Below are 16,210 nucleotides of genomic sequence, written 5' to 3' on the forward strand. Positions count from 1 at the left end.
TTTTTTTTTTTTTTCTTTTAGTTGGAGTCTCACTCTGTCACCCAGACTGGAGTGCAGTGGCTGCTCCCAGCCACTGCAGCCTTGGCCTGCTGGGCTCCGGCAATCCTTCTGCCTCAGCCTTCCAAGTAGCTGGAACTACGGGCATGCGCTACTACACGCAGCTCGGTGTGTCTCATTCTGAACCAGGCTAGGGTGCCCTGGCATAATCACACCTTATTGCAGTCTCAGTCTCCTTGGCTAAAAGAATCTATCCTCCATAGTGTCCCAAGTATTTGGGACAAATTGGTATCAGATGTCAAGGCACATAAGTGGAACACAACATCCATGCTGAAATCTTTTGGCCAAAATTTATACTAATTTATTATTACTTTTTGAGTTGGATTCTCACCCAGGCTGGAGTGCAGTGGCATGCTCATGGCCACTGCAGCCTCGACCTGCTGGACTTAGGCAATCCTTCTGCCTCAGCCTTCAAAGTATCTGGAACTACACAACATGCAATCATGCCTGACTAGTTTTTGTAATTTACTGTAGAGACAAGTTCTCACCAAATGCCCAAACTGTTCTCAAAACACAGGCTCAGGCAAATCTGTTGCCTTAGCCTCCCAAAGTGCTGGGATTACAGGCTGAGTCACCACACCCATCCAATATACTAATTTATAATCTCGATTTAATAACAAGCAAGCTCGTGTTACACAGAAATCAGCCTACAGGTATCTTCCATGGCATGTAATCTCTGAAAGCGTATTTATATTTTTAGTTTTGGGCATCCTAGAGAGCAAGTCTCTTCTATTTATTCTTTATTCAGACTTTCTGGAGTTATTTGGGGCAGTAACTGCCATCCTGTTAAAATGTACATTTTATTAACCATATTCTGCACGGAGCTGATGGAGCATCTAGACAGAACCTTAACAGTACATGTTCTGGAAAGGAGCAGAGGCTCATTTCTATAATCCCAGCACATTGGGAGGCCATGGCAAAAGAATTTTCTGAACCCTTGGGTGTGAGACCAGCCTGGGCAACTTGGCAAGACATCTCTACAATAAATTAAAAAATTAATTGGGCTCTGGTAGCCATGAGTGTGCCAGTGCATTTCATTCTGAACAGAGGAAGACTACATACACGTTTCTATCCTTCATTAGGATCTGAGGATCTATCCAATTTCCAACGGGATTCTTGGTTACCAAGTCTTCCCATGATCCCTAGTAACAAGGGAACATTTTTAATAATGCAGGTCATACATTCATGGTGAGAACAGTTTATGACAACTAAGCAGTATGGTTGAAGAGAACAGAAGAGGCTAGTAGGAGCAGTGACTGACAGACCCATTGAATATCATAGGAAGAACAAAAATAGTTGAAACAAACTCATTAGGCAGGACCATCAGAAGGACAGCAGCATGGTTTGCAAGGTTTTTTTTTTTTTTTTGAGTTGGAGTCTCACTCTGCTGCCCAGACTGCAGTGCAGTGGCCACTCCCAGCCACGGCAGCCTCGACCTGCTGGGCTCTGGTGATCCTTCTGCCTCAGCCTTCCAAGTAGCCGGAATTACAGGCGCACGCTACCACGCCCGGCTAATTGTTGATTTATTGTAGAGATGAGGTTTCACCAAGTTGCCCAGGCAGGCCTCGAACCCACAGGTTCAGGCAATCCACTCACCTCAGCCTCCCAAAGTGCTGGGATTACAGGTTGAGCCACCGAACCCGGAGGTTTGCAAGTTTTACACACATGACATGCCTTCTTTCCTGGGACACATTTATTTACCTGAGAAGCCATTTTTTCTATTTCCTCCTACTTCTTGGGGATTTCTTCTCAGGTGAGATTATCTAATCAAGTTATACCTACATTTTGAAGATACACCTTTACTTATTTCAAATTAAATGGAACGTATTTATTTTTTGTCAGTCTTACCACCCTCTTGGGAGCCCCTCACTTGCTCTCCTGTTTGCCTGAGCTTCTCTTTGATTTGATTCTTCCACCATCTCCCTGAGGTGGGTCTACTTTGTCATTTAGGACAGTTTTCCTTCTTTACAAATGCAAGATAATCCAGAAGACAGACATCAATTCTGCCTTTTCCCCTCAAAAACAGTGATGTGTCTACAAGTGCACAGAAACCAGTCGCTGAATTAAAATAAATTTTTTAAGTTACTAATTTAATCATATAAAACTTAGACCTAATCAATCCAAAATGGAACAGTCAACTCTCAAAAGTTCAACATAACTCCATTTTAGACCGGGGTGGGGAGGGGGGAATCTCTGGCCTCTGGGTGTTTCCATGTAGCTAAAATAATTTTGAAATGCTGGCAAGGTTGGCACCACTATGCAACTGTCCAGACTAACTCTGGGAAAGTGGGAGCATGTGCACTAACTTTGTTTTGTTTAATAAAGGAACAAGGAGACTGTGAACCAAGGACAAAGAGAATTCACTACTTTCCAGGACTCCTCTCATCATCCAGATGTCTGCAAGTCTAATCTACCTCTTGATCTTAGTCGGTCTCTATCTCACAGCCTGGATAAAAATTTTGAAAAGGCACACACAACCCAGGAGGGGTCTTTAGGATACCATCCCCTCATTTCCTTGGTTTTAGTGTCCCTACTAAATAAAGTCACAACCCCTGCTCCAACTCATGTCGACAGAACCAGATTTGGACCTGGTGACACAAATGCCCAATGACTCTAATGACAGACCCTGGAGATTTCCACCTAGATAAATCAGATAAGACACCTGCAGGACTGTCAATCAACAGCACTTGCCCATCCCCACTTCCCCTTGCCCCTTTCTCAAATCCTTTCCTCCCAGGCCCTCCGGATCCCCACACCACCAGTCCTGGCTGGTGTTTCTGGTGTTTCTCAAGAACTGCTGTTGAACAAGAGGCCTCCTTAACGTTATGAGGGAGCCACCGTTTAACTCTGGGGAGGAGAGAAGGAGTGGGCATGGATCATAGCCTCCCCTTCCCCCCACCAGCACCACACGCGGGTTAGATCCTCTTCATAACCCTCACGGTTTCGGCACACTGAGAGATGGTGAGCTGTATGGAGATTGCTTAGCAAGTGATGTCACTGCAGGGTCAAGAACACAGGGTCCTGGCACAGGACCACCTACACCGAGGGGACCGGTCCGAGTCACCAGTGGGATGGGTCCAGGCTCAGAGCTGACAGAGAGGCCAGTCCCTAAAGAGGTGGGTCATCTGGGTCCATCCCCACTCTCCTTCTCAGGGAACCTCCCCGCACTCACCACCTCCTGCCTTCCGAGGCTCTCAGCGTCCATCCTACGAATCTCCCAGGACCTGCATGTCACAGGCCAACACAGGCTAAAATGAAGATATGCAAGGCTGACAGAGGAAACTAAGGCCCTGTAAGAGCCCAGAAGCTGCCCCCTCACTTCCAGCCCCTGTCTGATTGGCCATGTCAAACCTCAGCATCAGTTGATTGAATAAAACTCCAGGCCATCTGGTTTTGAGTGACAGGACATGCGATCAGACGTGGGCTGAATGAGGCAAGAAAATGCTGAGATTTCTCCCAGCTCCAGAATGTGGTAGGGACATGTGAGGGAGCCCCTTACAGGTCTTCCTGGGAACTCTGGTGTCTGCATGGCTCCCAGTTGGTGGGTTGCGGAGCTGCAGGACTATAATCCCAGTGTGTCCCGGGAGAGGCAGTGTTGACCTACAGTCCAGCAACCCACCAACTAGGAGCGACAAAAGCTCCCATCATGCTACAAAGGAGCCCATAAGCCTCCTCTTCCCACCCTTCTGCCCAGGCTCCGGGGTAAGGAGAAATCTAAAGGCATTTTTGCCCAAGGAGTCCTCATTTTACACCCCCTGTTAGTCAAGACCAGAAGGGCAGGGCCTGAAGGTTTTTCCAATCACTGTGTGCTGAGGTCTGAACTGGTCAATCAGGTGGGAGCTGGAAATCACAGGGTGGCTTTTGGGTTCTGGTCGGCCCTTTGTCTCCTGCTCCTGCGCGGAGAGTTGGGTCGTCCTCTCTGCAGTGTCCAGTACTCTGGTACCTACGTGTGTCTTCGCTTCAATCTCTGTCTCCCTGTGATCTGCAGGACATGGAAGCCCTTGGTGAGGCTCCCAGGACATCAGGAAGCTGAGAGAAGGTGAGCATGCTGGGGGTGTCACAAGAGGGGAAGTGGATGAACTTGGATGACCTGGCTGTGGTGGGATGGGCCTCCCCATCAGTTGACAGTGAACACGTCATGCTGGCAGCTGGGCCTGGTGCACTTGGCGTAAGTGAGGCTAGGCCAGGACCCTGGGGACTTGTCTCATCCGTGACCTCACCAGTTGAGCCGTCTGTGAATAGCCCCTCTTTCCACGTGTTCGAGACCCAAAACCTTGAACCCCGTGGTGGGGAGGATCTGAGTAGCTGGTGGGGCCAACGGAGGGATGGTCTAGGGTACTGTTCCCCATCCCTCCTTTCTCCACCCCAAGGTAATATCACAACGTTGAGGAACAATTTCTCTCTTTGAAGCTGAGAAAATCAATACATTTCCACCAGAAAGTGTGATAGATTAATTGTTGCATTTCACAGGTACATGAAAGCATCCATTAGATTTGTTTTTTGAGTGAATCTCACTTTGTCACTCAAGTAGGACTGCAGTGGCACACACATGGCCAACCCAGAATCAACCTGCTGGGTTCCGGTGATCCTTCCACCTCAGTCTTCCAAGTAGCTAGAACTACAGGCACGCACTACCACACCCAGTTAATTTTTTTCTTTATTGTAGAGAGGAGGTCTTGCCAAGGTGCCTGAACTGGTCTTGAACATTCAGGCTCAGATGATCCACTCGCCACGACCTCCCGAGTCTAGCCGATAACACTTTCAATAAATTATTTTTTAATGCTGAGTTCAGTAATAAGAATATAACTCTCCATGGACAAGAATAAATTTAGTCATATGGATTAGCTCCAGTTTTCTGTTACTTAGGTAAATAATTAAGAGTAGGTCTGGAAAAACACATAGGTAGATAACAGGTTTACCACCATATTACAAAGCCACTAGAAAAAACAGATCAAGTGGTCAATATCTCTACAACCCAGAAACGTCCAACTGTTGTAAAAGGGTAAATGCTTGAATCAGCACCAAGTAGTCCCTACTAAAAAGGGAGGTGTCCATGGTACCTGATTTTTTTGTTGTTGTGAGTTCTGGCTACCCCCCATGTGATCTTAACTTGGCAACATTGTCAAGCTGTGGGTTGCTAGATCTGTTCGTGAAAGTTGAATTCAGAAGGGAGGTCACCTGTCCTGATCTGCTTGGGTTAAGTCAGTCAGGTAAGCCAGTGGGGCCATATATTTATTGCTGTAGAAGAAATTGCCAGTGTTTCTGGCAAGGGAGGACACTTGTGGAAAGGAAAGATTTAACTCACAATTTGCACTCTTTGCAGGAGCTCACTGTTTTTGAATCTGTCTCCTGTGACAAAAGACAGAAAAAGGTAGGCTTCATCGCCCTTTCTGGACCCTCCTCTTTGTGGATGTGGTGGTAGCAAGGAAAGGATTTTGCTTATGTGAAAGGCATATGCTGGCAGCACATCATAGCTTATGCCAGGAATCCTATCACTTAGGGAGGCTGAGCTAAGAGGATTGCTTGAGGTCAAGAATTTGAGACTCACCTCTACCACATAGCAGATTCATGTCACTATAAAAATAATTAAATAAAAATTATCAGAAGTATTAACAAAGTCCTGTAGTTTCAGCTACTTTGGAGATTGAGACAGAAGGATTGCCTGAGCCCAGGAGTTCAAGGCTGTGGTGAGTAATGATGGTGCCACTTCACTTCTGCCTGGGTGACAGAGTGAGACCCTAACAAAAAATAAATATATTGAATTTAATTTTAACATGAATAAGCTGGATTTGGTGGCTCAGCCTGTAATCCCGTGCCTTGGGAGGTTGAACTGAGTGGATTGCCTGAGCTCGCAGGTTCAAGACCCACCTGGGCAACTTGGTGAGATCTCATCTCTACAATAAATCAAAAATTACCTGGGCATCATAGCGCATTCCTGTAATTTCAGCTACTGGGAAGGCTGAGGTGGAAGGATCGCTGGAGACCAGCAGGTAAAGGATGCTGTGGCCGGGAGCGGCCACTGCACTCCAGTCTGCATGACAGAGTGAGACTCCAACTCAAAAACTAAAATAATATAAATAAATAAAGGCATATTTTCAACATGTAGGTGTGACTTGTCTAGGTCATCTCACCTGAAACGAAATCCCAGAGAGCCATGCTGGGTGGTTCAGGCTGTATTCTGAGCATTTGGAGAGGCCACAGAGAGAGGACTGCCTGAGCCCACGGGTTTGAGACCAACCCGGCCAACTTGGCGAGATCTCATCTCTACAATATGTTAAAAATTAGCCAAGTGTAGTTCAGTCTGTAGTTATGGTTACTTGAAAGGCTGAGGTGGAAGGATTGCCTGAGTCCAGTAGGTCATTGTTGGGGTGGCTGTGAGCATGTCCCTGCATTCCAACCTGGGCAAAGGAGTGAGATCTCTGACTCAAAAGAAAAAAAAATTCCAGAGAAGCTGGAGGAAAAGGAAAAAAATACATGGTTCTCAGGTAAATGTGTCCCAGGTCAGAAGAACTGTCAATTTTAAAACTTGTAAAACTCACTGCTACTTGTGATGGTCTTGCCTAATGAGTATTTTAAAATTATTTTTGTTCTTCCTGATATTAAAGGGCTTTGAAGGACATGTCTTCCTACATACCAGAGGCTCCACTGTTCTCAGCTTCCATGTTGCCTAGTTCCCATGAACTCTTCTCACCATGAATGAATGACCTGTAGTATTAACAATGTTCCCTTGTGGTTGGGGAACATAGCAAGGCGTGGATATCCAAGCTTCCCATTGGAAATGGGGTAGATTCTCAGATACAAGCAAAGAACGGGAGTGTGAACTATTAAGATTTCACATGATGCCGGGCTCTGTATGTCAGCCTGTAATCCCAGTGCTTTGGGATGCCATGGTGAGTGGATTGCCTAAGTCTGTAGGTTTGAGACAGGTCTGGGCAACGTGATGAGACCTCATCTCTACAATAAATCAAAAAATTAGCCGGGCATGGTAGCACACGCCTGTAGTTCCAGCTACTTGGAAGGCTGAGGCGGAATTATCACCAGAGCCCAGCAGGTCTTGGCCGCTGTGGCCGGGAGTGGCCACTGAACTCTAGTCTGGGTGGCAGAGTGAGACTGCAATGCAAAAAAATAAAAAAAGTAATTTAAATTAAATTAAAAAAAAAAATTTCACTTGATGCTCCATCAGCTCCATGGAGAACACTGTTAATAGCAAGCACATTTACACAGGATGGCAGTTACTGCCCAGAACAACACAAAAATGACAGAATAAAGAATTATTAGAAGAGAGTTGCTCTTTCAGATGCTAAAAACAAACAATATTAAGTACAGTTTTTGAGATTACACACCATGGGAGATACATGTACGTGGATTTCTGCCTAAGACATGTTTATTATTAGATTGATATTAAAATTTACTATTTTGGGGGCATATAAATCTCAGCATGGATGTTTTGTTGCACTTGTGTGCATTGGCACCTGATACCAGTTTGTCTCAGCAACTTCAGGCCAGGAGATCGAGGCTGCAGTGAGCTGTGAATATGCCACTGCACTCCAGCATGGGTAAGAGAATGAGATCTTCCCAACTAAAAAAAAAAAAAAAAAGTGCTGAAGCTCAGGTGAATTCCAAATCTCTTGAATCAGAATTTGTATTTTAAGAAGATATTCAGTTTATTTTGTACACATTAAAAATGGATGAGGACCTTCCAACCTACTGTTAATTTTCTCTCTGAGCAGTATATTCAACCTTTTCTGTGTGATGTAAATATAGCACTCCAAATTGTACATGCCTGCGTTGATGCCCAAATTTATGCTGTATCATTCACAAAAATAGTGTGTACACTGGCTGAGTGGATTTCATTTTATTCTTTTTTCTCAGACCTAATGTATTAGTGAATATTTCTGTGTTACAAATTATCTTATTGCATAATTCATAATTCTAATCAGTGGGATCCGGGCTAATTTTTTTGATTTATTGTAGAAATGAGGTCTCGCCATTACCTGGGCCAGTCTTGTACCTGTGGTCTCTGTCCTCTACCTCGGCCTCCCAAAGTGCTTGGATTATAGGCATGGGCCACTTCACCCAACCTTAGATATTTTTTCCAGACACCTATCTATATCTTGACTAAAATTTAAAAAAAAAACTTTTAAAACTGTATTGATAAAATACATTTTATGGTGAATAACTGGAGCTAAAATAAGTGGATCCATTTTTTGTTAAAGGGTATAAACCCAGGTAGGGGAGGCACTGAAACACAGACAAACCTGAATCAAGTGTCAAGTCAGGCGATCCTATGATGTAATGTCCCCTTTTGAAGTCCTACTAACTGAAGTACTTGGTGACTACACTCTCAGAAGACACTGAACTTGCTCTCCCGTGTGCCTGAGAGGCTTCATATGGGTTCTTACACCTTCTTACCTTGTGAGATATTTTGTAATTTTGGATTTTTGTATTCCTTTCACAAGTGCACTTAATCCAGAATGAAAGTAGGGACTCCAAGAAACTTAGAATAAACTTAGTTCATGTGTTGCCTGAGCATAGCCATTTTTCCTTAGACTGACACATTTTGAATCAAGCACAGGTTAGACATAGTTAATTTCCAACAGGCGGGTTTTAGGAGGCATTAAGACATTTTAAGATTACATTTTTCCTCAGGTCAAGAAACAGCCTACCTCATTCCCCTCAATAAATCTCCATCAGATGCAAAACCAGGGCAACCCGACAACCCAACCTTTCAACTCAAGGTTTACATACTAGTCTCTAGGAAACTTCTAGGTTCCTTGTCAAGGGGGAATCAAAGATCACCTCTTGACAGGCTGAAGTCATAGAAATTATAATGACCACTTTTTGGTCAAGAAGTTTGTGGATTTCAAACATGTCACAAGTCTCTTGTTGGACAACCCCTTCCCTTTGACTCCTCCCATCTAGCCCATCACCCGAAGGCATGAGATGCTAATGTCTGGCAACCAGCAAAATATAAAACTCATGTGGCTACAATCTACATCCAAGACCCATGGCCCCAGACAATCCTGTGGGCTTAAACCCCCTTTCCCCAAGGCCTTAAAAAAAACCCAATACTGGCCCTTCCATGTCTCACTTGCCTCTTTCTGCCCCCTTTCTAATCTGTGAAAGGTGGCTGTTAAACTTTACTTCTTTCTACTTTCTCCTCTGTTGCACTCTTGCATCATTCCCATGACAACGGTCTACCTTACCACAGTTTGCGCTATCACAGAGGACAGGAATCATTTCTGTCTTTTCCCCTGAATACCAGCAATGTGTGGAAAATGCAAAGAAACCACTCACATAATCAACTTACCTGTATTTCCTATAAATTACTATCTTGGAAGAGGACAAATCTTAGACTAAAACAACAGCGAATGTAACCATGAAATGTCAAAATAAGGCAGGGTAGCTAGCACAGGTAAGACATCAATAGATAAATTTCCCATAGGCTTCTTTTAGGAAGCATTCAGACATTTAAAAATTACATCTTACTGTAAACCAATTTGGGAGCCTTTCCCACCTTTTGGCAAATCAAAAAAAAAAAACCTCATAAGATATAAGAATAGGAGAACCCATAATAGTAATCACTAAGAATCTCATAGCCGGGCCCGGTGGCTCAGCTTGTAATCCCGCGCCTTTGGGAGACTGAGGTGAGTGGATTGCCTGAGCCTGCAGGTTCGAGACCCACCTGGGCAACTTGGCGAGACTTCATCTCTACAATAAATCAAAACTTAGCCGGGTGTGGTAGCACGTGCCTGTAGTTCCGCTTACTTGGAAGGCTGAGGCAAAGGATCGCCAGAGCCCAGCAAGTCGAGGCTGCGGTGGCCGGGAGCGGCCACTACACTCCAGTCCGGGGGACAGAGTGAGATTCCAACTCAAAAAAAAAAAAAGAATCTTTCATGATGGGTGAGTTGGCTCATGCACATGATCCCAGCATTTTGGGAGGAGGAGATGACAAGATTTCCTAAGCATATAGTTTCCAAACCATCCACAGCAACTTGGTGAGCCCTCATCTGTCCAATAAATAAAAAAATTGGCCAGGCATGGTGGTGCACACTTGTGGTTCCAGTGACTTGGAAGGCTGAAGTGGAAGGTTCGCAAGTCGGTGGAGGCGGCAGTGGCCATGAGTGTGCCATTGCTCTACAGTCAGGAGAAACAGTGAAACTCACTAAAAAAAATAAAAGTCAGGCAGGCTTGGTAATCCATGCTGTAATCCCAGCATTTTGGGAGGCCAAGAGGAGAGGATTGCATGAACCTTTGGGTTCGAGGCAAGTCTGGGCAATTTGGCAAGACCTCGTCTCTACAATAAATTTAAAAATAGCCACGTGTGGTAGCACATGTCTGTAGTTCACATAACACAGGAGGTGGCCACAAAATTATTAACACATTATGTGACAGAGTGAGATTCCAACTAAAAATATATATATATATGCAAGTGTTTTATCTCATAAACAAAGATCTGAGTACAACACGTACTCACTCATGAGTGGACCCTGAACAATTATCAGAACATGATCAGAGTGATTGGCAGTAGTGGGACACTGCCATTGTGGGGGATATAACATCAGGATGGGTCCCCAAGCATTACATGTACAATGACCGTTTATGACCTAACCCTGAATTGTACCCTACTTTTTATTTTATTTTATTTTTTTGAGTTGGAGTATCTGTTTGTCATCCAGAGTGGAGTGCATTGGCACACTTCCGGCTACCACAGCCTCGCCCTGCTGGACTCCCGTGATCCTTCCCTCTCAGTCTTCAAAGTAGCCAGAACTACAGGTGTGTACTACCATGCCTGGATAATTTTGATTTATTGTAGAGATGAGGTATTGCCAAGTTGCCCAGGCAGGTCTCAAACCCACGGCCTCAGGCAATCCACTCCCCTCGGCCTAACAAAGTGCTGGGATTACAGGCTGAGTCACCAAGCCCGGCCATACCCTACATTTTAAAATAAAAATAATAGAAAAAACAAAAGAGAAAACCACAGAAGCCCAGTCTCCCTGGATGAGGAAAATGTCAACGCACAATTTCTATTCCATATTAAGGATTTCAAGTCACTTCTTTGTAGAAAAATCACATTTGAATAGAAATGTAAGTATCAGCCGGGCTCGGTGTGGCTCAGCCTGTAATCCTGTGCTTTGGGAGGCTGAGGTGAGAGGATTGCCTGAGCCTGTGGGTTTGAGACCCACAGGCCAGACCTCATCTCTACAATAATCAAAAATTACCCGGGCATGGTAGCATGTGCCTGTAGTTCCAGCTACTCAGAAGGCTGAGGTGGAAGCATCACTGGAGCCCAGCAGGTTGAGGCTGCAGTGGCCGGGAGCAGCCACTGCACTCCAGTCTGGGGGACAGAGTGAGACTCCAACTCAAAGAAAAAAAAATCAGTAGAAACACTGTGTCAGCATGTTGCAACATTACACCATGATCAAGCTCTCTTTATGTCAGGAATGCTTAGGAGATTCAGCATTTGGTAATCCATCAATACAATTAATCACATTAATAAAAATCAATGAGAAAGACACAATCCTGTTAATAAATTAAAAAGATACTGTGAAATTTACAAAAAAAATTACATTTAAAGATCAAATTATAGAAAAGTGTAAAATATTTCTGAAATACATAAAAAATAGTAGAAATAAAAATAATAAAACTACATGATTGGGAAGAAATATTAAATGGTATCATTAAGTCAATAATCCTCTAATCAGATTATTGAGTTTGATACTGATATGCAAACAGCTGTTTGTGTAGTGATGAAAACAAATTGTTTTGCAAACTATTTAAATTAGAAATCCATAAAAAGTTTGAAAGACGTTATTATCCATAATAAGGACTTGAAAAGTAAAACAGTGTGATAGTCACTTAAAATAAAAGGCTGAAAGTGGAATACTGCTGAGGGAGTGTGGGGCATACCTCATCAACAATCCTACCTGCATCATGGACATTTGTATACATAGCCCTGAATTATACCCCACATCTTAAACATAAATAAAGACTGAAAAATCAAGGAAATAAACAGTTTTAAAGTAGAATAAGACATATACAAAGGCCAGGCATGGTGACTTGTGCCTATAAACCCAACACTTTGGGAGACATAGGTGAGAGGATTGATTGAGCCCACAGGTTTGAGAACAGCTCGGACAACTTGACAAGACCTCATCTCTACAATAAATCAAAAAGTTACCCGAGTATGGTGGTGTGTGTGCTTGTAGTTCCAGTTACTTGAAAAGCTGAAGTGGAAGGATCACCTGAGCACAGCAGGTCAAGGCTATGGGGGATGGAGGATGCTACTGCACTGTAGCCTGGGTGACAGAGTGAGAATCCAACTTAAAAAAAAAAAAAGTCAAGGTTTGCACACTCCAAAATCATGACATTCCAGTAGGAAAAGAGACACAGCCCCTGACCTGGAACACATTTACCTGAGAACCAGTCATTTTTGCCACAACTGCCTCTGGCATTTCTTGTCAGATGAGATTATCTGGACAAGTCACATCGACATATTGAAGATATGCCTTTATTTTTTTTTAATTAAATTATATGTTTTTTTTTTTTTTTTAGTTGGAGTCTCACTCTGTCGCTGAGCCTAGAGCGCAGTGGCACACTTCTGACCACGTAGCCTCGAGTTGCTGGGCTCCGACCATCCTTCCACTCAGCCTTCCAAGTAGCTGGAACTACAGACGTGCACTACCATGCCCATCTAATTTTTTAATTTATTGTTGAGATGAGGTCTCGCCAAGTTTCCCAAGTGTGTCTTGAACCCATGAGCTCAGGAAATCCACTCACCTCAGTCTTCCAAACTGTGGGATTACTGGCTGAGCCACTGAGCCTGGGAATTACATGTATTTTATAAGTCTGAGTATCACTCTGTAACCCAGGCAGGCGTGAAGTGTCTCCACAGAGCTTATCACTATCTTGACCTCCTGAGTTCAACAGATTCTTCCTTCTCAGCCTCCCAAGAATCTGAAACTACAGGTATGCATGACCACTCTTGGCTATATTGTATCAGCTTTTACAGCTACATGGATATGCTATGTTGTCCAGGTTAGCCTCAAATTTCTGGCTCAAGCAAACCTCTCCCCTCTCTCTCTCCCCCACCACTGACCTGGACAAAACCCCAAAAAACTACACAAAACCCAAGAGGGGTCTTAACCCCTCATCTTCTCAGTTTTAATGGTCCTCTAAATAAAGTCACAACCCCTGCTCCAACTTCTTGTCTTGACTTTGGCTGTCCCACAAGACAGAACCAGGTTTGGAACTGGTGACAAACTGCCAATGACCCTTGAAAGAACAGACCAAGAGTGAGAAGCCATTTTTCATCTTTCTGAAACCCTGACACAATGATGAGAAAGTAGAAGCTATGCTTATAGAGAAATGCACACTTTAGGTATAATTAACTTTACTGACGTTGACTTTTTAGAAACAGACTTCCTAGAATCAGAGCTATCTCACAGCGGCAATCAAGCTTGCGTAGATTAAAGGGAATTTACAATGCCTAAGACATCATGCATTGGGCAAGGATTGTAAAAGTCACAAAACTTGTAATCACAACAGTTATGACCGCTCAGAGGGAGAGCAGGTGGGGATTCGATCTTCCAGTAAATTAGGCACTATCTACAGGGAAACCAAGGATCCCCCAAAGCTACTCACTGGGAATGCCTAGGAGATAAGGGGAGATGCACCCTCCACTAGCTCTAAGAAATGCCATTTGGGAAGGTGCAGGAGAATTAGAATCCTTGTCATGCCCGGGGTTATGTTAATATGGACAGACATCAATGGGTCTCCAAGGCACAGGATCCCGAAGACATTCACAGGAGGTCGACAAGGAAGTCACGGCAATCACGTGCAGCATCTCCAAGAAAAGGATTTAAGACAGGACTCTGGGGGGGGGTGAACTTTTCTTAAACAAATGTTTTCTTCTCTCACCTCTGTATGTTGCAATTCTTTGCAATTTACTCGGATCTCTGGGTTCCCAGCGCACACCTTCAGCTTGTCAGCCCCGGCAGTGCTGCTCCCCTTGCTCCATCCATTTTCCCTCACCCTGTCCAGTACCCTAACAACCCAGATGACTTGGTCTAGGGATTTCCACCTGGATATTCCAGATCAAGTGACTGTGGGGCTGTTACCCACCAGCACCTGCCCGTGGCTGGCTTCCCCCTGCCTTTTCTCCAAGCCTTTCCCCCGAGGCCCTCCGGAGACCCCAGACCACAAGCCCTGACTGGGACTTAGGGATTCACGACCCCCTGTTGGCCTCTAGGAACTCCTTAACACTGTGCTGGAGCCTTTGTTTACCTTCTAGTAGGAGAGAGGGACGGGGTCAGGACCACAGCCCCTTCCCCCAGGGGCCCCCATGCGGGTCAGACCAAAATGACACTCCTGGGTCCCACACATCTGCAGCATGGGTTTTCCTGGAGAAGCCTCTAGTAGGGCGACAACGGCATGGGTACAGGGCACAGGGGACCGAACCAGACCCACCCTGTGAAGAGGGGACCGGGACCGAGCCGCCGGCGGGCACAGGTCCAGGATCAGAACTGACGGGGAGGCCGGTCTGCCACAACCGGGTCATCCATGTCCCTGCCTCTCGCTCTCGCACCGACACCCATACTCACCATCTCCCGGCTTCTGGGTGTCCCAGCGTCTTCCTTACCGACACCCTGGACCTGCATCTCACAGGGCGAAAAAGGAAGAAGCAAAGACATGCAACTGTTTCGAGATGATTCGGCACTTCCGCAGGCCCCGGAAAAAAAAAAGGCCCGGTCGGAACCCGGAAACCACCACCTCACTTTATTCTCCTTTCTGATTGGGCATCTTCTGACCTAGCATCTGCTAATTGGATAAGGCCAGAAGTCACCACCCTTCTGATCTTGAATGACAGCAGATGTGATCCAAGGGGCCTGGAGGAGGCAAGAAAAAAGAAAAGGATGTTTCTTCTTGTAGCAATTTGAGTTGAGTTGCCTCCCTGCACCGGAAGTTGGGGGGAGGAACAGGATGTGACATGCATCGCGGGACATCCTGGGAACTGTAGTACAAGAATGAGGCCTGGTGGCTTGATCACTGGGCTTCAGGACTCCGTCCCAGTCTGCGGAGGCAGCAAAACACTTGAATGCACCCTATGAGTAGTTTCAAGGGGGAGCCCACATTTTTTGCCCTGCTGGGGAAATCCACATCCACCATTGACATGTTGAACAAACTGGCCATTGCCACATCCACGTACCAAAGAAACAAGACCCCTAAAGAAGAGTAAAAAGTAAAAAGGAATAAATATATGAATAAATACATAAGAAAAAAGTAATAAGTCCCCCAATGCTCCTAGATAAAAAGAGAGAGTTTGGAAAATCCTTCAGGTCCTCTCCCACTGTGGGAGCTTTTCTGTCCTCAATACTGTTTTTTAAAAAAAAAGAGGGAGAGTATAAGAGAAAAGAGAATACACAAATGCGAGAAGTTCACAAACTCAGGTGACCTCCTTGCGTATCAGATTATTAAAGACTCTAGGCCAGGCTTGATGTAGTCCCAGCACTTTCAGAGGCCGAGGGGAGTGGACTGCCCAAGCTGGGGCCTCAAAACCAGCCAGGGCAACTTGACAAAACTTCGTCTCTACCATAAATAAAAAAAATTAGCCAAGTGTAGTAGTGCATGACTGTAGTTCCGGATACTTGGAAGGCTGTGGCTAAAGGATCGCCTGAGACCAGAAGGTCAAGGCTGCAGTGGTCAGGAGCATGCCACTGTACTCCAGCCTGGGGGACAGAGTGAGACTCCAACTCAAAAAAAAATTAAAGACTCGTGTTATGCACTCAATGACCCTGGAGCAGATGAGCTTCTAAAACAGGCTCCCAATTACATATTCTTCCAGAACTCTAGAAAGGACAATTTTAGTGATCTGGAAGATGCCATTACTGAGCCAGATCTAACAAATCATCTCCATCCATTAGAAGAAATCTGGATGTCCACTGAAGTAGGGTCCGTGTGATTAAATAACAGCCCACCGACTTAATTTTAACAAAGGAAAAATTTATTAGTCAAGGCTCTGCTAACTGGCGACCGTTTGCAGGAAGAAAGCTCCAAGCAAGTCAGCCCCAAGCTGCCACTCAGAGCTTCCTTAAGTAGTCCTAGCTTACATTCTGGTTAGCTAAAGTTAGAGTTGGACATTTTCCAGAACTCT

At 44.9% G+C, this 16,210-nt stretch overlaps 1 protein-coding gene across 1 annotated transcript in view; it reads right to left on the reverse strand.

The window, feature by feature from the left end:
• The window catches only part of LOC103276109 (zinc finger protein 724-like), a 22,522-nt gene extending 7,788 nt beyond the window's left edge, over nucleotides 1-14,734 (reverse strand). Inside the window, exon 1 of the mRNA XM_021706696.1 lies at nucleotides 14,661-14,734. Within this exon, the coding sequence (XP_021562371.1) occupies nucleotides 14,661-14,717 (57 nt within the window). The 5' untranslated portion in view covers nucleotides 14,718-14,734. The remainder of the gene's footprint in view (nucleotides 1-14,660) is intronic.
• Nucleotides 14,735-16,210: the final 1,476 nt, after the last annotated feature.

This window comes from Carlito syrichta, unplaced genomic scaffold (genome assembly GCF_000164805.1).
Source record: "Carlito syrichta isolate Samal-C Ts95f unplaced genomic scaffold, Tarsius_syrichta-2.0.1 Scaffold315927, whole genome shotgun sequence".
NCBI classification, from domain to species: Eukaryota; Metazoa; Chordata; class Mammalia; order Primates; family Tarsiidae; genus Carlito; species Carlito syrichta.